Source organism: Lathamus discolor, chromosome 1 (assembly GCF_037157495.1).
Source record: "Lathamus discolor isolate bLatDis1 chromosome 1, bLatDis1.hap1, whole genome shotgun sequence".
Lineage (NCBI taxonomy): Eukaryota > Metazoa > Chordata > Aves > Psittaciformes > Psittacidae > Lathamus > Lathamus discolor.
In genome coordinates this window covers 43,113,171-43,138,102 of record NC_088884.1, presented here as the reverse complement: position 1 = coordinate 43,138,102, position 24,932 = coordinate 43,113,171, and the positions used below count along the sequence as shown (strand labels likewise).

Here is a 24,932-nt window from a genome sequence, read left to right as displayed (position 1 = left end):
ACAGATGGTGGGTTTGTGGGGAAATAGACAATTTCCATAAATCGTGATGCTGAGAAAAAGATTTTTCAGAGTATTCTTCAGCCATTTAATATCAGCACTGAAATAAGGAACAACGCTGCAAAACCATGAATGTAAACTGATTGACTGTGACAGGTTCTGTTAATTGCAGCTACATGAAAATTATTGTTTCACGAATGTCACCAGTCCAGGAAAGAAAAGCATCTGCATTTAGATTTGTTTATTTGGAGTTAAAAATAAAATTATTTTCTATTTATCATTAATTACTGTACTTACACTTTGAAGGCAATCTTATCAGCACATGGAAGAATAATACTGGAAATTGGAACTAATTGTCCCATAATGACTGATACTTTTTCCCCCTGTTGAGAATGATATGCCATCACCCAATAGCTTTCCGCACACAGCAGGAGAGAAAATTATCAATCAATTACATGACAATTAATTCCTAACTTGTAACATTTTTCTACTGAAAAGAAAAAAAAGCTCCTAATTTGAGATTAATATCCATGTGTTCCCTACAGTATCTTGTCATCCTCTTAAAAGATGCCCTTTTGCATATCTGAAATTATTTTAACAACTGAAAACCGTAAACTGAGGCAGTTTATAAAGTATTAGTAGAAGCACTAATTTATACTGTTAATACAAATATTTCTGGGCTTGTTCAGCCTAGAGAAGAAGGCTCAGGGGATTACCTTATAGCAGTCTTCCAGTACCTAAAGGGGCCTGCAAGAAACTGGAGAGGGACTTTTTACAAGGGCATGGAGTGACAGGACAAGCAGCAATAGTATTAAACTGAAAGAGGGTAGATTTAGATTAGACATTAGGAAAAAACTCTTTACTATGAGGGTGGTGAGGCACCGGCACAGGTTGCCCAGAGAAGCTGTGAATGCCCCATCCCTGGCAGCGTTCAAGGCCAGCCTGGATGGGGCTTGGAGCAACCTGATCTAGTAGTGGAAGGTGTCCCTGCTCGTGGCAGGGGCGTTGGAACTGGATGGTCTTTGAGGTCCCTTCCAACTCAAACCATTCTATGGTTCTATGAATTATTTCTGTATATGAACAATTTAGCAAGGATCTCATTCACAAGAATGTTGTATCCAACTCATGCATGAGCAATACTAGAGAAAAAAACCTTCAGAATAAAGATGAGGAAGTAACAAAAGGAAAAAAGTATAAACTGCTTGGATATCTTTGTTTAAATAAAGTTAAGGGCTGAATGGTAATCTAGGATTTTCATAAATTTAAAACTTTCAGGTTTTTTGTACATGGAAATGCTTGGTGTGGCCATGTTCCTACCTCTTCTATACACCAGAGAAATCCCACATGAAGTAGCTTTGAATTCCTTTGGGCAAACGATAGCCCTTAGCCTACGGCTGCTGCCTCCATTTGTGCTTCTCTAAAAGGGAAGAGTCATCGTTGTTCAGCTTTTTTTAATATAGGACTTGCAAGCCCACCTTCAAGAAAGGGCACAAACATCGCCTGGAAGAAGGTGCTGGCGACAGTTCAGAGGGGGAGCAGAATTTATGAGTCACTCCTGTTTTTAGCATACCCTGCTGATTAGGCAGCTTCTCACTCAGCATGCTGGCTGCTGAGCAGCCCACTCTGAGGTACTGACATCTCCCAGATATTATATGGGAAGCTTGATCTAAAGCTATGATACAGCCCAAGGTTGCAAAGAGTAGGGCTATTTATATGCACAGCATCAGGGATCCTCTAATCAAATCCACAACCTGGATTCGCTCTACTTGTACAAATAGGATGACAAAAGCAGTCTGGTGTCTCTGTCGGATGTTATGACCCTTCTGGATCATGCATATTCCCTACTTCCATCTGGAAGTTCAGCACAGCTTTTAAAGAAACTTGGTGTACTGAGGCCAACTGAGATGCCTGGGTGAATTCTGAAAGCTGTCCTCCTGAATGCCTCATCTAGGATGGCAGGTAAAGCCCCAGAGCATCATGCCCTTTTAGACTGAGGGATGGATCTACCCTAAATTTGGACAACAATCTGCAGTAGCATTCTGACTGAGGCAGTGATTGATAGACCATTCTGCCTCATTAGCCACTTACTGCTGCAGGAGGGCAACTAAGGTTAGCGCTATTGCCAAAACAACCTGAGGGAGATAGAAATCCTACTTAATAGGCATGGCTGATTTATTGCCATTGCTGGCTTTCCCGATTTTGTTCTTCCTTCTGCCCAGCACAGTGCTCTTTGTTTTAAACCATTGACTCTTTTAAACCATTTGACTCATGACATTGTTGGAGGGAATGTGCTGTTCATCAAAAGCATGTAAGTAGGATAATTCAGTTTTTCAAGTTTATGGATGGGAACTCAAGCAAATTTTACTTAACCTACTGGTAATTAAACCTGCACCACTCTGAACACCTCATTGGTTTCAGCATGGTTACAGGAACACTGTTTTTTAACCCAGTTCACAGGTACTGCTCTTGCAGTTAGATCTCTAGGAGTTAAATGCCTTATAGCACATTTTCACACACCCTAAGTTTTCCTGTAAATTTAGGTGATTGAGCTAATTGTCCAACTGGGACATCAAAAGAAGGGCTGCAGGTAAAAATCTGTTCTGTTTTAGATCTTATTTTCTTGGATGATCATGTTGTCTAATTGAATGCTTCAATGTGATAATGCTTTTTTTGTGTGTTTGTTCAGTTTCCTCTTTTCTCTCTTTGTTTAATGCAAAGCTCCCTATACAGCTATGGTATTGTAACTATTCATTGGTCACAAACCCTAACCTGTAAGCATGATCCGTTTAAAAACTAAAACAAAAATCTTACTGATCATATGTGCATAGGAAAATGTAATCATCTCTTGTCACAGAGGAGAGAACAGTTATGCATTCAGTTCCCACACTTTTTGGTCACTATAGCTGGTGTAAAATATACATTTATAAAACTTTTAGCTGAAAACAGTATTAGTTTTGCTCTTATGTGATCTGTGGTCTGCTGTGCAGTGTGTGGCATTGCAGACTTGCAGCTGGGGAGCTTTAGCACTAACAATACACATCCTCCAAGGCTGTATGCCACCACTACTTGGCTGGTAAACCTGGCCAACAAGGAGCATGATGTAAGGCAGAGGTTCATGCTCTCCACTGCTCCATGTGCTCAAGAGGAAGAAGTGGCCAGGACAGACATGTGATAAGTTTATTTCCGTCCTCTGGTAGCTGTTACTTGCCCTCTGCAACCTGTATATTTACAAATACAAAGTGTATTGCTCTGGAGATGCATGAGGATACTGTGTAAAACCTGAAGCAGGATGTAGGGAGCCTAACATGACCTTTAAGACCCTTTCAATATATGTGCTTCTGCTTTGTGGCACGGCATTTTGTCTTCATGAAAGCATGTAAACACAGGAATGGAATTAAAAGACAATGCCAGCATTACTGGCAAGAGCTTGGTCCTCTGTAATGAATGTAGCCCTAATTATTAAAGAAATCCTTGGCTTTCTCTAAAAAACATGCAGCCAAAAGCTTTCCAGAGATTATACCTACATTATGAAAAGGGAACACAAAAGGATTCAACATGATTGATGAAATTGTTTGCTTTCTCTTTAGAAGGCAGTAATAAATAAGTTAACATTTCAAAGTTCTGTGAATAGAAAATATATTTGAGAAAAAGCACACCGATGTATTGTTCTGTAGCACGACCATTTGATGAGCTTCAGAAATCTCTTTGGAAGAGAAAAGATGTATTATAGTGTGTGAAGGAAGAAATCTTCAGTATCAGGCTGTTATCTAGTTGCTAAGGGCTGATTCTTGATGAAAACAGAACAGAATAGAATAGATAATTTAAGCACTCTGAGGTAAAAGCAGAAAATGTGATTTAGAGCACAAGGGACATTCACAATGGAATGCAAGTGGATGCAGTAAAGTCGAGTGTGACAAGAAGAAGATTGCCATAAATATGAAGAGGCGAAAGTCGAAGTTTTGCCTTCAGTTCAACAAAGCCCTTGGAGAAGAAAAGAGGAATTAGCCCTGCTGGAAACTACATTAGCAAAGAGAAAAGAAAGATGAAGAGAAGAATACCGCTTCAAGGTCATTTTGAAACAAGCAGCAACTACTAAACCTTTAGCTATAAGCCTGTAATTCTGGTTTGTTTATTAATAGTTGTCAGAAAAAAATAAAATAAAAGCTTGAAACAACATAGATTTGAACTTCATTCTGTTCATACTTTTTGCTGCCAAAACCCAAATAGGATAATTCAAAATTGTTTAAACCTAGACAAAAAAGACTTCTGCAAATGGGAAAGGGTGTTATCTCTAAACATGCACAAAGTAGCACTTTTTTCTTTTCTTCTGCCCTTTATATAGCCAACAGCTTTAAGTTCACAGAGCACCTGAAGAACAACAAGCCAAGGCATCTCCTCAGAAGTTAGGAACAAGTGCAGCTGCCTGGCCCTGCACACACACAGGAAAGCTCTCCTTAAAGAGTTTAAAAAAACCCAGAGCCACGTTGAGAAGTAAGTCCCCACTGTAAGTCCCTTCCTATTGAAACCTGGGCTAATGTAGCATCTATGTGTTAGCCGTTATCAGCTGTCACAGTAGGAGAGAGAAGCAGCATTTATGGCACCATGTGATATTTGTTTTTAACCCACAAGCACAAGCACTGACTGGAATTGTCATCACCTTTCCAACCCCTTGAAAACAATAATTGTTAGTTCTGTTAAATACCTTCTCTTTCTAAACCAATACTCTCCAAATGCAAATTGTAGTCACAGCTGCAAAGGAAAACTACTGCCAAAATACACCATTGGGAGAGAAGAAAATATAGTGACAGCTGGCTGTCTCCAAAGAGGGAGAGTGGCATCTCTTTGAAACACTGTCGGTTCTTGTAGAACTGCTAAAGAGCAAAGTATCAGCCAGGCACTGGCTGACAGTGTTACCAATGGGAAAAAACTGGACGCTGTGACTTTAGTAGAAGCAGCAGCAGGAGAGGATCAGGAGGGTTGAAGCACTGGGATGCTTTTGCCTTCACACAGGTGAAACTTTAGTCAAAATTATGTAGCGTAAAGGTATGCTTTTTTTGGTTAGTTTAGACTGAACAGGTGTTCTTTACCTCTCTTACTCAAACATTTCTTGTTTTTTCTATTTGCAGATTCCTGACTTAAAGCTCGGCGATTCCTTCACTAGCTATTTGTTTATTCCCATTCCAGCCCCATGAGTTTATCATTAGCAGGGGACAGTTTAAAGAATAAAACTCAGGGAGGTGATGTAGCCCTTTAGTGCAACTTCACCAAGCAAGATGGTGCTCAACACAACAGCTTTTTCTGCTGATAGAGTGGACTGGATTCAAAGTGGGGACCTAACGAGGTGAGACACTGCTATGAGAACTGCCCTACAGCATCAAGTCCCTTGGTCAGAGCTCACTTCAGAGGGACCTTACCTATGGCTGTGCCACAGAACACTGAAGTTACCATTTCAAATTCTCAAAAGATACTCCGGGAGCCTTTGTATTTCTACTTTTTTATCTAGCATAACAAGAACCTCTAGTTATACAATCATTACATATTTTACTGAGTCCTTTGCAATGCTTGAATCAAGACTTTTTAGATTTACAGTACAGACACTATCCAGCTCGGTGTAGTATTAGCAGCAGTAATTTCTGAAACAGTGCTAGTGTAAGTGAAGTTTCCTTCTTTCTGCTGAAGCCTACTCACACTTCTTGTGACAAGCTGTCTTGTGACAAAATGGGCAAGTAATACCTGCTGTAAACTGAGAATCTGGTCAGTAATAAAGGTTGTGAAATATGTCAAAATAACGTACTAGCCTAAAAGGCATTCACGGCTGCATTTACACCTGACATGTACATGTGTTGACTTACTGGAAGCCATGACATGTGGTTACAGGCCTTCAGTTTTGATAATCAGAACCAGCACCTTGTGGTGCATTGCAGCAGCATCTACATGCAGGTGAGCTCAGGCACATACACTCCTTGTTATCACCTGATATCCCAGCCCAATCTGCATTAATATCTGTTTCTTATTAAATAATATACCTTCTTTCAAGAATAACTTTCTTCTATTTGGTGCTTTCAGCCTCTTTTCTTCCTTTTGCTCATGGCTGTCATTTTGCTCTCCTTTTCCTTACCCTGGTGTGCAACCATGTTACTCCAAGAATCACATTTCTCTGCTTCATTAACTATCTTTAGCCTATCTCTTTAGATCCCTCCTCCACACATTCCCTCTCCTGTTCTCTATTCTTTCCCTCTATCTTACCTCAGTCTCTGTGTAGAGATTTTCAGATGCAGAAAGTGAAATTTAGACAGCCTTTGACAAATCTCCTCCTACACCTTCAGAATTCTCTTGCTATGCGGCAAAACTCTATCTTACTTTTAACTCCCCTTGTTCTCATCAACTGTCCCTTCCTTCCTTCCTGCCTTCCTCTGTTTTTTCTGTTCAGTTTTGCTTATCTAACTGAGGCCATGGCTATGCAGCAGATTTCTGCAGTGCAGACATGTCAGCAAAACTCCTAAGGTATGTTGTTACCTTAATAGAAAAAGCTTTTGTCAGCCTGCATTACCCAATTTCAGAAGACAGTGCAACTTCACCAGCAAACATGCCTCTTCTTCAGCACTCATTCTACGTACACGTGGGAATGGGTCAGCACAGTACAAGACTTCAGACAGTGCTTGATGCAGAGACTGTCCTTTTAGAACAACAACAATGAAAAAGCAACAAAGAATTTTAATTACGGTGCAAAATAAATATTATCTAGAATGCATTTGTATATCTTGATATTCTGTGTCTATCCAATGGGCTAAGGAAGTGGTTCACTTGGCAGAATATAACTTCAACTGCTCACACGTCAGCAGAAGCAAATAAATCTATTCATTTAGCCTAGATGGAGTGAATAACAACCAATTCTTTTCAGATTATTTTCAAAAGGCACAATTGTTTAGGACTGATGGAAATTTTAATCTGAAATGGCTGTCTTGTTGAACACAGGACTGTTAAAGATTTGTGTATGAAAATTCATTATAATAGCATAGAAAATAAAGGACTGGGGTTTTTTTTAAGCAAACCTATTCCTCTCATTGTGTATTGCAGCTTAATGATGCTGTACCAAATTTAATTGGCTATATTCTGAGCTCATGACTTCCACTTGTAATGGAAACTAGAACTGAAAAGGTAAAGGGAAATCATATCTTGGAAATCTATCAGGAACAATTTTTAACTTTTGTTAATATAAAACTGTACTCTTTTGGGTTTATATTTTAACAAGTTTCTTTGATTAGTTTCTAGGCGTATACAACCAAGAACCACTCTCTTCCTAGACAGAGAGAAAAAAAAAGGATTTTGTGTAAACAGAGAGGTATTGGATGTATCCTTAGGGAAGTGAATTGCAATCTGACCTAAACAGTCTTCTTCCACACTCACTTCTGAAACTATCTTCACTCCCCTTGGAAAGCTACAAAGTCTCATTCCTTTTTGCGCCTTCAAACTGTCAGCAGTAAAGGGTTACGAGAAATTTCCTATATGACAGATTACTCCACAACAAGTTGGTTTAGGATTTCTTGCATGCCCATTTGAAGCATCTGATTCTAAACACTGCCAGACATTATATACTATATTGGATGGGTACTAACCTGTATTAAACTAGATTGAATATAGGTTTAATCTAGTATAGTAAATCACTGTATTTCTGTATACTCATAAACAACGCTTGGCTATATTCCAAGATCTACTACGCCTGTATTGCATACTTCATACACAAAGTATGAAGCATGGTTGGGCCCTGTAAATATGGGAAAGTAATAGTCATCCAAGTAATCGTCATTCAATTATACTAAAATGTCTATAATGCTCAAGAAGCTGAGAAGTTAAACAACCCAAATCACTTCTGATGTTAGAATAACTGCTTCTTCCGCCCTATAGTAAATGTATTGCATTTGAAGCATTTTAATCATTACCACCTAGTGCTTGGTAGATTCAAGGCTAGCTGTATCAGGTTTTTGTATGCTCCTGCCTATCATCCTTTCCTTTAAATGAAACTTTCCACATTTATTGCCTGTAGAATTTTTTGTTTGTTTGTTTTACTTTATTTTTATTGAGTAAGGCAGGGATATAAAACAGAGGAAAAAGGAAGAGTTAATGTTTGGAATAATCTCTTCACATTAGCCACTCAATAATAATCACAGTTCTTGTTTTGAATGCCTGAAGACAGTATTTTCTGAGCACATCTAAAACCGCAGATTGTAGCAAATTTGTTGTTTCACATAGATATGATTGAAATGTTTTGCTGTTTAAAGAGAATAAACTATAAGTAGCTAAAAATGGGATTCTTGCATGCAGTAATCACCTTCCTTGTCTTGGGAGGAGCTATGAGCACTGTAAGTGAGAACTAAGTAAACACTATAGTTAATATACAGATTTTGTAAATAAGCAGAGCTCTGAGTAGCAAACATTATAGAATCATAGAATAGTCAGGGTTGGAAAGGACCTTAAGATCATCTAGTTCCAGCTGCCTGCCATGGGCAGGGACACCTCACACTAAACCATCCCACACAAGGATCTGTCCAACCTGGCCTTGAACACCACCAGGGATGGAGAATTCACAACTTCCTTGGGCAACCCATTCTAGTGCCTCACCACCCTTACAGGAAAGAATTTCCTCCTTATATCCAATCTAAACTTCCCCTGTTTAAGTTTTAACCCATTACCCCTTGTACTGTCACTACAGTCCCTAACGAAGAGTCCCTCCCCAGCATCCCTATAGGCCCCCTTCAGATACTGGAAGGCTGCTATGAGGTCTCCACGCAGCCTTCTCTTCTCCAGGCTGAACAGCCCCAACTTCCTCAGCCTGTCTTCATACGGGGGGTGCTCCAGTCCCTTGATCATCCTCGTGGCCCTCCTCTGGACTTGTTCCAGCAGTTCCATGTCCTTTTTATGTTGAGGACACCAGAACTGCACACAATACTCCAGGTGAGGCCTCACGAGAGCAGAGTAGAGGGGCAGGATCACCTCCTTCGACCTGCTGGTCACGCTCCTTTTGATGCAGCCCAGGATACGGTTGGCTTTCTGGGCTGCAAGCGCACACTGAAGCTGGCTCATGTTCATTTTCCCACCGACCAACACCCCCAAGCTCTTCTCTGCAGGGCCGCTCTGAATCTCTTCTTTGCCCAGTCTGTAGCTGTGCCTGGGATTGCTCCGACCCAGGTGTAGGACCTTGCACTTGGCATGGTTGAACTTCATAAGGTTGGCATCAGCCAACCTCACAAGCGTGTCGAGGTCCCTCTGGATGGCATCCCTTCCTTCCAGCATATCAACCGGACCACACAGCTTGGTGTCATTGGCAAACTTGCTGAGGGCACACTCAATCCCACTGTCCATGTCAGCGACAAAGATGTTGAACAAGACCAGTCCCAACACCGATCCCTGAGGGACACTACTCGTTAACTGGTCTCCAGCTGGACACTGAGCCATTGACCATAACTCTTTGTGTGTGGCCATCCAGCCACTTCTTTATCCACTGAGTGGTCCATCCATCAAATTGATGTCTCTCCAATTTAGAGACAAGGATGTTGTGTGGGACAGTGTCAAACGCTTTGCACAAGTCCAGGTAGATGACATCAACTGCTCTACCCAGTCCATCAGTTCCATAGCCCATTATCTGTTAATCAGACATTATCTGCTAATGAACTGGCCGAGTAGAGAGGACAGTTTTGAACACAGAAAACTTTTTTGTTATTGTTAAAAATAGGAAGCAGAGTCTGTTTTGACATTGTTGTTCTGCTGCAGAGCAAGGTGTTTTATTGTGGGTTCAGTTTCTAATTACAGAAGAGAGACTTTCCCTGGAAGACTGTATAATCACTGAAAGAGCGAACTGGTGAATCACTTTCAAATGGTGAAGTGTATGAATTCCACAAGCTGTAGGCACTGGACATAGTTCAAAGACCTTACAACCTTCATACATTTAACAACCTTGGATTGTCCCCTTGGAAGCAGGAAAATGAAATAATAAAAGACTTAAAGGTACCAAGAATAAGACTAAAAGTGTTAATATTTGTTTGCAGATTCTAAGTTTGGGTACACAGTTCTGACATTTCTATGTTCATCTCAAGATGCTTATGGTTCAAAAATTAGAATAATTTCTATCAGTATTTTTTTTTGTTTTATTTTAATAGCTCCAGGTAGCCCACTACTGCAGTTCAATAAATCTATCAGCATAACAGGTCTCACTTCACAACAGAAGCTGCTCTTTTTTTGGTTGTTTTTTTTTTTTTTGGGGTGGGGGGAAGTCAGGCAAATATTTTTAATACAAAGTACTGCAAATTTTATTAAGCACAGATTAGCAATGGGCTGTGGTATTTGATTTACATTTTAAATTCCTAATTAAAGTCATTCATTTGTAAAGAATTTAAATTGGTACATCTGTGAGGGTTGAAAGTTAATAAAAAGTTTCCAGCTTTACAAAAACTGCTCGTGGTTTCCCCCTGCTAACAAAACAAGTATTTCCTGGAAAAAGCAGGTAAGAATGTGACATTTATTAGAAAGGTATTAATAAAACAAAGTTTGATGCTAACATTTATTTATGTCAGCACATAATGCTTACAGACATTTTAAATCATAATGCTATGTCATGTTTTGTTTCTGTCTGTATTTCAGTGAATTATGATGTATAGAACATGGACTACTCCGGGATACTTCAGACCTTTAGTGATGTAGCAGGAAAGAAACAATATGCAAAGATATTAAAACTATTACAAGCCACAAAATGTAGGCAGCAAAAGTGTAATTTTGGCTTATGTTTTGTATTCCCTGCCTCCTAAATGTTTAGAAGGCTGCTTGAGATTTATGCAAGATATTTTCTCTCTCTAAAGACACATTAGAAGCACCTTTTTATTGTCTACATTCTAGTGGTCTCATATGATTTGAATCCCAAAATATCTAATCAGAAATCTTGATTTCTAATTTATCTTTGAAGTCTGAATGCATTTTTCATAAGTTCTAAAGATAAAGAGTTCTGTCTTCTGCAGTGGCATGTCATGCATATGTATGAAGGCTCTCTGACAAAATTCCAAGGCATTTTAAGAAATGTAAATGGAAGGGAAAACATACTAGCAAAATATGATGCAGCATTTTAGTCTTTTGCATATGGGAAATCTTTGAATATATCAATATAATTAAGGGCAACCCAGTGACAATGGCAGACAAAACAGTTTTCACAAAACCTCATGCACTGGAGTTTCAGACTGGAGAGCATTAGAGCTGCAGCCTAAAAGTGAAGTATTCACTTTCTGAAACATAGCATCTTATCAGAGTGTGTGGATAAGCTTAAACAATGCTCATCCTAATTGCACTGAAAAAGAAGTAAAGGGGAAAGAATAAAGGTTCTGAAAACTGCTGTTATTTAGAATGACTGATTCAGAGAGTTGTGAAGCTTAATTCACTGTTCCAACTTAAAATAACTCAGTCTAATTGTGTCAGATGGGCAAGACCCTACAATTGAGAATTATTATTTTTTTTTTATGTTTAGAGAAAATTTTCAGGTTTTGTACAGACTCCAAAATAATTCCAACTGGTGGAACACAGCACCTCCCACTTATCCATAAGAGAAACTAAAAGAAACGTGAAAGTATCTTTGAGGACATGCAAAGGGTTAAATGGATGTTTCTGTAGACAGACTTTTACAAAAAATGCTTCCCAAGAGACCTTTTATAAAAGATAATACATGTGCATGTAAACAAGCATTGAAAAAAATGCTCACAAACATTATCAAATCATTAAAAGATCTTCAATTTTTGTAGAATGTAGTCCAAAGGAGAAGCTAGGAGATGAGGCAATTAAAGTGATATTCCAGTATTTGACAATGCCATGTAGTTCTTTCCAGAAATCTTTCAAATCCTCTTAAATTCAGTTCAGGATATTTCTCCTCCTACATTTACAGGAAGTTTGTTTCTGAACCTCATAGTTCTCATGGTTGAAAAGCTTTCTTTAATCTCCAGTCTAAATTTATTCATGGCCACAGTTGTCTTTTAGCTTCAACACTACTTTTCCCACACCGGTATTTATATCATCAATATTCTTCAATATTGCTCTTAGTCTTCCTTTTGCTAGAGTGAACAACCTGCTTCTTCTGTAAAATTCAGGTTATCTAGTCCTCTGGTGATATTATTTGATATTTTCCTATTTTTTTCAGCATTTTCTTCTTAACCTGGACACGTCATTACAGTCCTAAGAGTATCTGCTGTCATCGCCAGAAGACTGATAAAGAGCCTCAGAAGGAAGTGGAGAGCATGGATGGCACTGAACCTATGATGACATAAGTAGGCCACTACAGTTAAACTGAAATGTAGTTTCACCTTGTACAGCTGCTACCTATGATCATCTTTATCCTCTCTTCATCATGCACCTACATTTAAGTGTTATTTTAGGTCCTGCTTGCTGAACCCCTTGCCAGTGTCTGCTCCTGGCACCTTAGAAGCCTTGCTTTGTGAAATATTTCTAAGGCACTGAAGAGATGAACAGAAAATAACCATTAAAAGCTGAAGAATAACTTCATTGACTAAAGCTAAACATTTTCTGACTTACACATAACTTCCCCTTTGATGACAGCTTTATTAAACAAACAAACAAACACCCAACAAAATAAACACAAAAAAAGAAGTCAGTTTAGGTTTGTACATGAAGACAGATGCATCTGAACAACTGTTTATGAGGGCTGGTAGTATCTAGAAGTGGTCTTCCCAAAAAACACCTTTTCAGCCATACCTGCTCTGACTAGGCAGAGATATGTTTATCTACCATTCCCTTCCTCCACTGGAGAAGAAAGAAGATGTACACAAAGAATTCACCTAAAACATATAAAATCAATGAAGACTTGCCTAAGTAATGGCTAAGCAGTGGAGCTTAATGCAATATTCAAAAATTTGGTGTACCCCACCGGAACACAACTTTTCCCATCATCTTCTGCTGTTATGCAATATTTACTTATCAGGAGACTTTGGACAAGAAGATGTGGAGTGCAGTGATCAAATGCTAAAAAAAAAACAAAACCAGAATTCAACTTCTCACAAGAGAAATAACTAATTAAATAGTAATGTGCATGGAATCAAATCCTCCAACCTTATCGCACAAAGCTCAATATTAGCATTTAAACTCAGTGAATATTTAAAAGGACTGGTGGTGTGTTCCTCTTTGACCTTAACTGATGTTTCAGACTGGCATTTCAGTCTTCTGAAATTAGGTCCTTCCCTTGACACTGGCAGCCCCAACAGGAGAAAGGGAAGTCTGGGCTGAATTCAGATGCAGGTTTTCCTCTCCTCTTTACAGGTGATGCTGCCTCAGGACAGGATTAGAATCTGTCCACTCCTGTTCCTCCTGCTGCAGAGGGAATTCAGTACTACTGCTGATGGAGCAGAAAAACCTGCAGGGAAAACGCTAATCTAAAAAGACTTATGATGGAAAGGAAAAGGAAATCCTGGAAAGGGGCAAGTATCAAGGGATAAAACCAGACAACAAAGCACTTAAAAAAGTGCTAGAGGTACTAAAACAGTCATGGAATAAGGTGACAGACAGAGAGGTGTGATTCTTGAGTGCAATTCAGGAGACAGAACAGCAAAACAAAAGAACAAAGTGAAAGAACATTCTAAGAGAAGAGGTGAAATATGGAAGAGAGGAAAACAATGCAACACAAGAATGAGTCACAAGTTCTAAGAAAGGTTACAAGAAGGAAAGTAAAAAGTGCAAGGAATGAATAAATAAAAACTACATCATGCTGAGGTTCTCTCATGTAGTCTATATATTTTAATCACCATCCTTAGAATACATTCTACTGATATTGCAGTTTAGTGTGAAGTGTTGTTTTGATCCTTCCTATTGCACAACACTGTTGAATATGCTGGCTTACATATTTAAATAGTGAAAGAAGAAGAAAGAGAAATCATAATTAATTTTGACATTTTGACATATTCTGGCAAAGAAAAGAGCCTTTGGACTGGCCACCTTAAAACTGTGTGAAGTCACTGCATGGCCTCTCCTTGAGCACCTTTCTCCTCCCTGGGGTGCAGGGCAGCAGATTTTCTCTTGGAAAAGAAACAGGGCCAGGAAGAAGGGAGAGCAGAGGAGAAGGCATGGCATGCTCCTGGTTGTCCAGGGGCTCCTTTCAATCTTCCTGAAACAGAGCATCTCTCCATTTCCACTGTCATGCAGTGACACTGAGGGTAAGGTGCTCAAGCCCACAGTGGTCTCCTGGGTTCTCATCTCGGTGTGCCATAGCTTTGGCCCATGGGCTCTAAACAAAACCCATCCTGTTAGTGTCTCCCTAGTTTATGCTAACCTGAAGTGGCTACAGGAGGCAGGTTTTGGTAATCATCTCAGCATGGATGAAAACTGGCAGAAACAGGCCCCCCACACAAGCATGTTAGGTACTGAAGACACCACACAGGTGCCAGATTACAGCAGGAGAAGCAGTAGAAGAAGTGACGAGTAGGACAGCTATGAAGGGTGCGCAGCTTTTTTACCCTATTCCAGGCTTCTGCTCTGTCCCAGAGATTGGGGGATTTTTGCTGGATTCTGCCCATTAGCTGGTTCATGATCGTTATGACCCACTTCAGGTCTGTGCCTGCTACCCACTGAGTAATCCTGCTCTATCCACTCCGTGCCATCTAGGCTTGTTTGGCACAAAGGTTCATTTAAAGCCATCAAATTTTATGAAGCAATATAAAATGGGCTTTCATATTCTATTTATAAATACAACTTCTTTACTAATACCCTTTGCATAATGTTCATCCTTCAGTCAGTCATTACCATATAACATCGAGCAGTTTTTTCTGAAACCAGTACTCCAGTTTGTAACAGCTAAAAAAATACCCATGCTTGTACATGCTGCACAGTTTGTAATGGAGCTGTTTAAAAATTCCTAGATACAGCAAACAACAGTGAGTTGTCTACTGCAGATATTGCTGCCATGAGACCTTCAATATTTTCTCCTGTATGTCCTCTGTGAGTACCGGAAAATGTTCTGAATACGAGTAACTTGACTAGAGACTAAATGACTTTATAAAGACAACAATATAACCATCCACATACTATTGTTTTCGACTACTAAACAATGTGGACCAAATCTCACCTGTGCCAGAAACACAAAACTTCATGTTAGCCATAGCAACCACTAAACAACATTTTAACTTCACTAAACAACATTTTAACTTCACACAAAAGTAACCAAAAATGTGTACATTTGTCTCAAAAAAATGCTTTCTGTTTAGGAAAACTGCCATATAATACAGTATGTGGGTAATTAATTAAGATTTATATATGTAGCTAGATATATTTTTTTATCAAGCTTCAAAATAAATGCATCCTTGATCTCTAAAATAAAAAGGTCCGAACAAACACAGAAGGAATAAAATTAACAGTAAATTCTACAGAAATTGCTCTTTGGGTCCAACGACTACAAATGAAACCAAGAAGTGCCCTCCTAAAGACTATAAACACAGAGTTTCAGAACCACCATAGATACCACATAATAATACATTATATGAACATTTGCACTATTTAAAAATTATGATGAAAAAAGAAATTCTCACTTTTACAGGATATTCGAGGCAAACTGCAGTAACACTGTAACTGTCCTAGCTAGCCTTAGGTAAACCTGATTTATTCACAGGCCCCGGAGATCTTAATCCAAGATCAACAGAAGCAGATTGCTCATGCAAAGTGAAGCCCAACGCAAGACTATCTGAGTTGCTATTTTGCAAACACCTGTGAAATAGCACAGTCTTTGACATTTTGAATACAAATCATATCTCCCCTATACGGAGGTGGATTGAAAGCTATTAAAAGCGGAAATGGTAGCTATTATTCTGCCACTCAACATGTTTACTGCTGAGATGTACTGTGCACAAAATGTATTTTAGATTTTAAAGGTAATTAGCAGTCAAATCTTGAGAGGTGAAAAACAACTTAACAATAACTACAGAATGTTATAATACAAATTTACGTATCTTTTCAACTGGTTCTCATCTACAGTGACTGCCAATAAAAACAAGAAGAATAAAAAAATCTGCAATAAAATTGAGAATTGTAAAGAGGCTCCATGAGTCTTTAAATACCTACTATACAACAGACTTCAGAGAAAAAACTCACCTATAAGTAGCGTGAGGTATCTTTAAAAATGTTAAAAATTATATAATGACCTGAAACTTGGATTAATTAGGATAGATACTATGAAGAACAAATTTAAAAGAAAAATTAAATTAGGCCATGGAGGGATTTTAGTCAACCTAAGAATTATTCTGATCTGCTGTAGTAGGTAGCTTGGCAAATGTTAAAGTCAGGAATGAAGACTGCTTGGTATAATGTTATACAGATTTAATATAGTGGAATGAAAACGATTCTGGCACAGAAAGATAAACTGATGTGGAATTGGAAATTGTGAGTTAATTCTATTTTATTCATTTTTTGAACTTTACTATCTATAGAAGATGACCTGAACAACATCAACTGTAAATATCAGATCTTGTACACCAGTCCATACCCTATTACATTATGACACCCCCTTTACCATGTTCCTTTTCAGCAAGACCTTGTTTCCTCAAAATGATCAAAAGTCCTTTTCATCTGAAAAAGTGGATAAATTGTGGAAAGTTCCATAAAATTTTAAACTGCCTCTGTATTAAAGCTATAGAGTGAAGCAGCTGTCCAGTGGCCATGAATAAAGTATGCAGGTCCACTGTGGAATAGGAGGGAATGTACAAAGTTGCTGCAATGTTGTTGCTGTCCCAAGCGTCAGCTTTGGATATCTGGTGTACAAAAATAGGCCAGAAAATGTCAAATAAAGAGTGATCCAGTCAGGATTTTGTCTGGTGAAAGGCAACTAGCACAGATACACTTTGTCTAGAGGCAGCATCTCTTTCTATGCTCCCCATGATCAGTAGGGTTTTGCCTCAGAAGCGTTAACATTTCAGCACACAGGAAAGTGACACCAGTTAAAGTGACGCCACCCCACTTACATACTGAAGTTCCTCGTTTTAATGAAACTTTGATTTATAATTTAATTGTCTAAGAAAAGAGCTGAGCACACTGATTCGCTTTACTGGGTAGAGGTGAGTATCCATTACTAGAGAGAATGTTATTAACCTGAAGGATTCTGATATCTTCTATGTAATCCACCATGCTCAGTGAATGTTTTTTAGTAGGAAACGTGGCTCTTTCTTACTTCAAATGCAAATTTCACTGCATATTGCATCGAAGCAATATATTTGTTTATATAAACACAGGAAAAGATATTTAAATTAAGTGGTTATTTGCAGGTTATCATAAAGCAGAGCCATACCTAACACAGATTACGTCTTCATATTGAAATATCTAAAATTAAAAGCTCGGTCTCACCTCTGAAGTGAAAGCAGTCAGGTTTATAACACACTTGGGTATAACTCATTGCAACAATGAATGCGGATGAGAAAGGGCAATTTTTTTCAGTTTTAAATGAGTCCCAGCATATAAAGTATCTTTAGCAAACCAGTATCAGCATGGATTTTCAGAAATTCTGAGGAGACACAAATCTCACTGAAGACAGTGGGAGAGAAGGTACTTAGCAGTTTTGAAAACAGGTTATAGAAAGGCTTTTCTAACAACAGATTATTTTAGCTTTCTTGCTGCAGAACAAGCTTAAGAGAAATGAATCCTGAATTCTGAGGCATCTGGTTTAACTTCATAAGCTCAACTTACTTTTAATCACAGATGTACATAACGTCCTGATGATTTTTAATGCTACCAGCCCTGCCAGCTTCTTTTGAAGCAGACTATCCTGGTGGTAGTGTTATTTTAGTCAGTAGATGGCATTAGCTGCCTCAAGTGTCATTTTTGCTGTGCGATTTATCAAGAAGTGGGTCAGCTACAGCCTGTGGCTGTGTGTACGCTCCCAGCAGGCTGAGAGAGAAAAAAAAATAAAGAAAATTTGTTTTCTTTTGTTAATTACTCCTGCGTATTTTGGTTGTTTCACTGGACAATATAGTAAGACAATAAGGAACAGACCCAACAGCAGGTACGCATGCATCTTCAGAGAACAGTGTAAGAAGCAAGGAGGCAAGTACAGGCATTTGTGTTCAGACAGCAAATCCTTCTGCTGTAGGTATTGCTCAGGATTACAGGAGGTTGGCACCAAGGCAGTGACGAAAGCAAAACTGTTCAAACCCATGAGGGGAAAGACAGCTGACAGAGCTTTAACTCTCTTCTGACCCCTCTGCTCAACCTGACTCCTCACAGCTTCTTCTATTAATTAAGACAGAGATGCATTAGATGCCATGGCTAGATGGAAAGGGATCACCATGATTTATATTCAGCAGATTTTTTACATTGAGCAGTTCTTACAAAGGACGTTTTTCAGTTATCTTTATGATAAAACTGAAGCTGTAAAAATACACGTATGTATAAATACTATAGACAAAAATCTGAATCCTGTGTTATTCAAATATCCAATGGGAATGTTCAAATATTCCTCTGAACCGGTTCCAACCCAAACCCTGCAGTTAACACCATCAAAATGTGTTTGTATGTGTTTAAGACCCACAGTCTGAAATTGCCTAGTGCTGAGCAGGAAGCAATTCTCTCCTCATGTAAAAATAATTCAAGCTGATTTATTTTTCCCCCTCTTCCATACAGAGATGAATTTGACAAACCTCAAAGTCCTTTTCAGCTAAGTCTGAAACACTTCCACTCACCAGTCCCACAACCAGTGATCCAAAAACACACTGGGGACGAATGAGAAGCCAAAAGATGTGACAGCGGGTTTCCCTCCCACCCCCGAAACACTTTCCTCTGTTTCTTCCTCAGTCCTTTCAAACCAGTGTGTACGTTCCTGCTGATTCTTTTCAGTCTGCAGGTGCTACCTGCTACTGAAAAGATGCTTGTATTCTGTGGGAAGGGGTTGAGCTTTCGGAGGGCATGGATGTGGAAGGGAAAAATGGGTAGATGATACAACTGGTTTTCACTGTGCTATAGGACACACTGAAACCCGTATTTTCAAGTACACTTATCGATTTTTCTATTTGATTTCTAATCTTTTTCTAATTGATTTTCTTACACGGATTCCTTGTTTTTTCTCACTTGTATTGTCAAGGCAACAACTCACAATAGGTATTTCTCATCTGCAGCAAAGTGTCTCCTCTTGAAATTTCAGAATATTTTGGTCCTGTATCAGAAGCAGAGCAAACTTTCAACAACAAATGTAATTATCTGAGGAACATATATTTTTAATCCATATTAAATATGCTTAATCCACATGTAAATATGATTTCCATTTTACAGCAAAAATAGTTTTCTGTCAAAAGTACAGATCTATTCTTACTTGCCAACTCTGATTATTGGTGTATATGCACATGACAAGTGAATCCTATGTAGTCAAATTTGCTCAGGAAAATCAAGAAATGGCTGCACCAGTACCTTTAGTCCAGCTATGCACAATCAGAGACTTATCTAAATTTGCCCTCATTATTTCATACTGCAATATATCCACCCAAATGCAAAGGCAAACCAAGCTAGGGATTTTTTCAAACTGTCATTGCACATATCTGCAACAAATCAGTTATAAACAAGTCACAAATGTTCTCTTTTCTGAAAAGTCTATGTTAACAGGATTAACCTCTTCCAACCCTCTAAATACAAATGGTTTGAGTTCCCTTACCTAACTATTCAGAGTATTCACTTGCTGTAGGGAGTGGAGGAATTGTATATCTGGGAAATGTATCATTTTTGTATGTGGATAACTGAAGCACAGAAAAATTAAAGGACTTTGTCAGGCTTGCACACAGTATTACAGAAAACCTTATTCCCAAATTTCCCATTTCAGTATCTTTACATCAAAATATTACAAATACGCTGCCATCCATAGCTCTCTAGGTGCCAATACAAATGTTATATTGAAAAATAAAGTCAGAACATAAAAACAAATATGCAAAATCAGCAGCACAGTGAAACAGACTAATCTTAAAATGCTGCCTGATGCAATTTCCAGCAAGCTCGCTTCCTCTGCTTCACATTTCAGCATTTTCAGTTTTCTATAATGGCTAGCAGTGTAGCACAACATCTTCATAACTTGGAAGTAAACATGGGTTTAATGATTAAACGAGACATTAATATAAAGCCAGTTAACTAGAACACAAGGGTGCGATGCTGCTTTTTCCATAGTCGGTCCTCCAGATAGTAATGTGAAATGGAGAAAAATGAGGAAAAGAAGTCCTTATATATACAGAGACCCAGGATACCATTTCATCAAGGGTAAAGATTTTGCTTCCAGCTATTAAAGCATCCAACACTGGAAGCACGAGGCTTCTTGCCAGCATAAATATGGCATCAGACTAGCGAGTTCATAACATAGAAACCTTGCTCCCCACAAGGAATTCTCAATTAAAGACCAGGAGAAAGACTGCTGAAGTAAACCAAGAAAACAGAACCAGGATTCTTTAGGGCTGTAACCTATCTTGCTCTGTTCTCACAAAATTTATGCCACATGTACAAATGGCAAATTATGTCAGGATAATTATTTATTCTACATAAAAGGACTTTGGCTTCAAGCTGGAGCACCATATTTTTTTCAACAACAAAGAAAGACAATGACAATTTCATTCCCAAAACACTGACTTGGCAGAAGGCCTGAGCTGCTATTAAGTTCAATACTGAAAGCTCAACAAAATAACTTTGCCTGGGAACTCGCAAGACAGAAAGAACAAATGAAGAAACCCAGTTCTGAAGGGAAATGAAGTATTTAGAAAGACTCACAACAGTGATCATCTCAGAAATATTTTTCAGGTTTGAAACTTGTATTTGATGTTTTAGAAGGAAAATTGGAAGGAATGAAATTTCAAGACAAGCAGGAAAATATCAAGCCATGTTAGATACCAGTGCATGCCTAGATAAAGACAGATAATCATCCATATATACTTCATTCCCTGAACAATGCAATGACAATAAAACCTTCACAAACTTCAGGACAAGAGAAGAGCTGATTAGATAAACCGAGCATCATGAGTGTTTTCAAAACAGAGAAAAGCTCTCCAGCAAGTCTTTAAACATGCAATGTCATTATAATAGATGGAAGGGTTTTGGTTGGTTGTTGTTTTTTCCTTTTTTTTTTTTTTTTAATCAGCAGTCATTTACAAATTCGCAATTTTCAGTGACTTAAACACCTGCTGAAATTTTAGTTCCATGTCTGAATACCCCATGTATTTCACATGATGTACACATTAACGTTACTAGGCTATTATATATGACTCTGCAGACCTTAACACACTTAACACTGGGAAAGCTTCCCAGCTAATACCACTTCCTAAGATTTGTGAAACAAACTTAAACTACCAGATGATGGCAAGCACATTAGGAAGCACAAGCCCTTTCCTATAAATAAGCATTGCAATAAGGTCGGTAATCTGTGTGAAATTATTTATTCTTCTGGGTTTTGTTGTCCTTCATGCAGCTGCATCTCCCCAGAAATGCCAGGCTTAAACGCTTCAGTCTAATATAACCTTTTATGCCAACTGAATTTCAATCCTTTTTTCAGAAGTATTTGTCATTCTGGAAGAAGGTTTGGCTTAAGTTATACAGATAAACACCACAAATATTGACTTATATCTGGTATTTCCAAATTTCGTAATATGATTCATACGGAGTCCGTAGTTCTGGAGCAATCTTGGACAACAAATAATATGTAGGAGGCCCAGCTCAATGTAAATAAATAAATTACCAGACTGTATCTTACTAAAGAATCTGGTTCTAAATGTAAGTGCAGCCTAGTATTCTGAAATATAATTATGGTATTCCTCCAATAACTCATAATGCTTTTTTCCCCTTTATCGCTTAGCTAAGTGCTGTACTGACCAGCCCCTTACAAATATAATGAAATAGTACTGATAGGCAATACAGAACTTGGAATTTTGGTAGGAGAAGACTGAACTCCCTGGGGTTTTCTACTGCTATCTTTCCACTAATCAAGTTGCACAAATGCAATCAGAAGGCAAATCATCCAGCAGTGAAAATGCTAGCCTTGAACTCTGGATTCAGTTCTGTTACAGAAATGATCTATTGCAGAGAATTTGTATGAACTTGATGGGTCACTAAAGGATTGACTTCCTAAGTATGTTTTAGTAGATGCTGAGTATCTTGGTACATCACTGCATAAAGAAATCTGCTGCTACGATCTACTGAAATGACAGACCACTCTGGGGCTCTGATCAACCTGGTCTACTGAAAGGTTGTCTCTGCCCATGGCAGCGGGCTTAGAACTGGATGATCTTTAAGGTCCCTTCCAACCCAAACTGTTCTACGATTTTATGATTCTAGGATTCTGCTTAATGACACACAAAAGGATGAAGTTTAATGGGTTTATAAAAAGCTTGCACAAATCTAAGATTAAGAAATTGTCAAAGCTGGCACCATGTAATTTCTTATATGGAATACTAAGGAACATAGAAAACATAGCATATGGGTTCAAACACTACATTAAAGTAATATTTTCTTTTGGGATCTACTGGAATTAATTTTCCAGCCTGTGCTGATCTTCAGGGTCCCTCTTCAGCCCTTGATTTTTAAGATGACTGCGATGGGCATTTGATCATTAACTGATTTTGCTGATGCAATGAGTTTCCCACTTTCCCTGACCATTTTAACAACCTTTCTCTTCATCTGCTCTAATATGGATTTACCACCCTGGAAGAGTGATGGCAAAAACTGTATATAGCGTTTCAAGTGGAATTTCACCTGTGCCTGTCTAAACTAACACATCTCTCTTTTTTTAATACATTGCCCAATAATTCCCAGAAATCTTTCAGTTTTCCTTATCCCAAGAGTTGTTATTCCTTCCACATGCTCCAATATGTATCAGAAGCAAATTTAAATTTTCTGACTTCCCAGGATCAATTGTTAAAAAAATACTGATTCAAGAACAATGTTCGTTTAACAATCATGCTAAAAGCTATCCAGTAACTTTAAATACAGCTCACTGTAATATTTACCCCTTCTGACAGTTTATCATGTTACAGCTTTAAACACGTTTGCAACACAACTAAGACCTCTTTTTAAATGTGCTTCCACATTAAATGTTAGAAAGTCCATATAGATGAAATTCACTGAGCTTCATTTCTCAAGCAGCAGCAGCTATACCATCAAAGAATGTGGTCAATTTAGTCTGGCATGAACTATGCCTAGTAATTCCATGTGGGCTTCCATTACCTCCAGGCCCCTAATTACTGTTTCACTAAAATATCTTTTAAATCCTTGTATATTACTGAGGTCAGACTAACGGTCTATCATTGACCAAATAATCTTTTAATACAAAAGCAAGAAAATGATTTTTGTGTACAACAATTTTCCTTTTCCAGGCACACTTTAAATCTCAGATTTTTAAAACATTTTCTAAATCTAGGACATCTCTAAATTATTTACGGTTTTTGAAAAACCACAGGCAATAGGGAATGAAAATAGGGAGGATAAAATCAAAAAGAAAACAAAGAATACCCCAATATGTTGTAATTTCTGAAAACTTACAGCAATTAACAATGTCCATTATTCAGATTATTTTAAAGCAATTTCAATTATTTTATTGTGCTTATTAAAATGGATTTTAAACCAAGAAAGAATCAGAAAATAAAGCCCAGCTAATCTTTAACCTTGCTTTTCCAGGGAATTATTGTCTCTTTTTATTATAATCCCTCTATAGGCAGAAATACGGAGACGATCCTCAGATGACGAATTTCTAGACTACAGTGTTCTACATCTCGGCTTTCACCAGTTTGTCATTTCATGATGTTTATTAAGGAGATGCGTTTATGAAACACAAGGGTAAACTGGTATCTTAAAAATGGTTTAATTTTCAAATTGACTGCCAAAGAGCAAGGAGTTAAGTGAACAATGTAATATTCAGAAATGCTGCACACATCCGGCTGTTTCAGATGAACAGATGCTTCGGGTTCTCACCATTACTCCAAATGAGGTTTCTCATTTGGGTAGCTTCTGTGTGCTTAGCTTTAAGAACTCAGAAAAGTAATCTTTGTTTAAGTAACATGCAATGAGTGTGGAGAGTGCAAATCAGCAATTTTTACGCAAACACAATCTCCAGGACAGTCACATGCTTCTTACAAAATGCTCTTGATGTGGTTTGAATTGAAAATTGTACATACATATGAATAATACAAATAGACATTTTTGGCTATTAGTTTTAATATAACCATGTCCACTCATAAAACACTTCATATAAATCATTGATACTGTTCTTTAGCGACAAGTCGTTGTTTTACACTACCCAAGCAAGGCTTGAAAGATGTTAGTTAAGAATTATGTGAAGTGGTGTTAATGTAGTACTAAAAACTGCCTATGGCTTAGTTTTCAGTAAATCTTTATGCAACATGAATAAGAAACTTAGAGTTATCGCTGTAGTTCAAGTATCAGTTTATGGGTTATTTAACTGGAAAGTACAATAGATTTACATGTTCTGTTTGTAGTGAGAATCTGCAAAATAGAATATCAACTGTCCCTACCACAGGAATTGAAACAAGCTCATTCATGCCTCTGAAGACAAGAAAACTGGACCCCTCAAAAATCTGGAATGAAACTGCAGAATCTTTATATAGAGCCAGTGTGGAGGACTCAGAGGCAATCTCCTGTGCTTATAATAGTACAAAGAGAGAAGCTGAAGAAAAGGGGAGCGGTATTGGATGAGGATGGTGTAGGATGAGGAAAGAGAAGTTCTTTAGTTTTTTAATACTAAATGCTGCCTTCTGAGACTCCCTTTTATCATCAACTTCAATATCTTTTCATTATAAAAACTGTTTTACAAATCACTATTAGCACTTTTATGTCCAGCTCAACAACCTTTCTTCCATAATATCATAATTTATATGCAAAAAATAATGTGCCTGATTTAATATGCTTATTGGCCCTTGTACTAATTAATGCATACATATTTTCCATCA

General features: G+C 38.1%; 1 protein-coding gene across 11 annotated transcripts in view; it reads right to left on the bottom strand.

The window, feature by feature from the left end:
* Positions 1-24,932, bottom strand: part of SYT1 (synaptotagmin 1) — a 368,604-nt gene that overhangs the window by 146,753 nt on the left and 196,919 nt on the right. For 3 of the 11 annotated variants that reach the window (XM_065669318.1, XM_065669321.1, XM_065669319.1), the window contains exon 2: positions 6,548-6,673. The exons of 7 other annotated variants lie outside the window; for them this stretch is intronic. In XM_065669318.1, the coding sequence (XP_065525390.1) occupies positions 6,548-6,605 (58 nt within the window). In that variant the 5' untranslated portion in view covers positions 6,606-6,673. Of the gene's footprint in view, positions 1-6,243; positions 6,292-6,547; positions 6,674-24,932 lie in introns of those variants that run through there. One more of the 11 variants, XM_065669359.1, reaches the window with a different exon arrangement.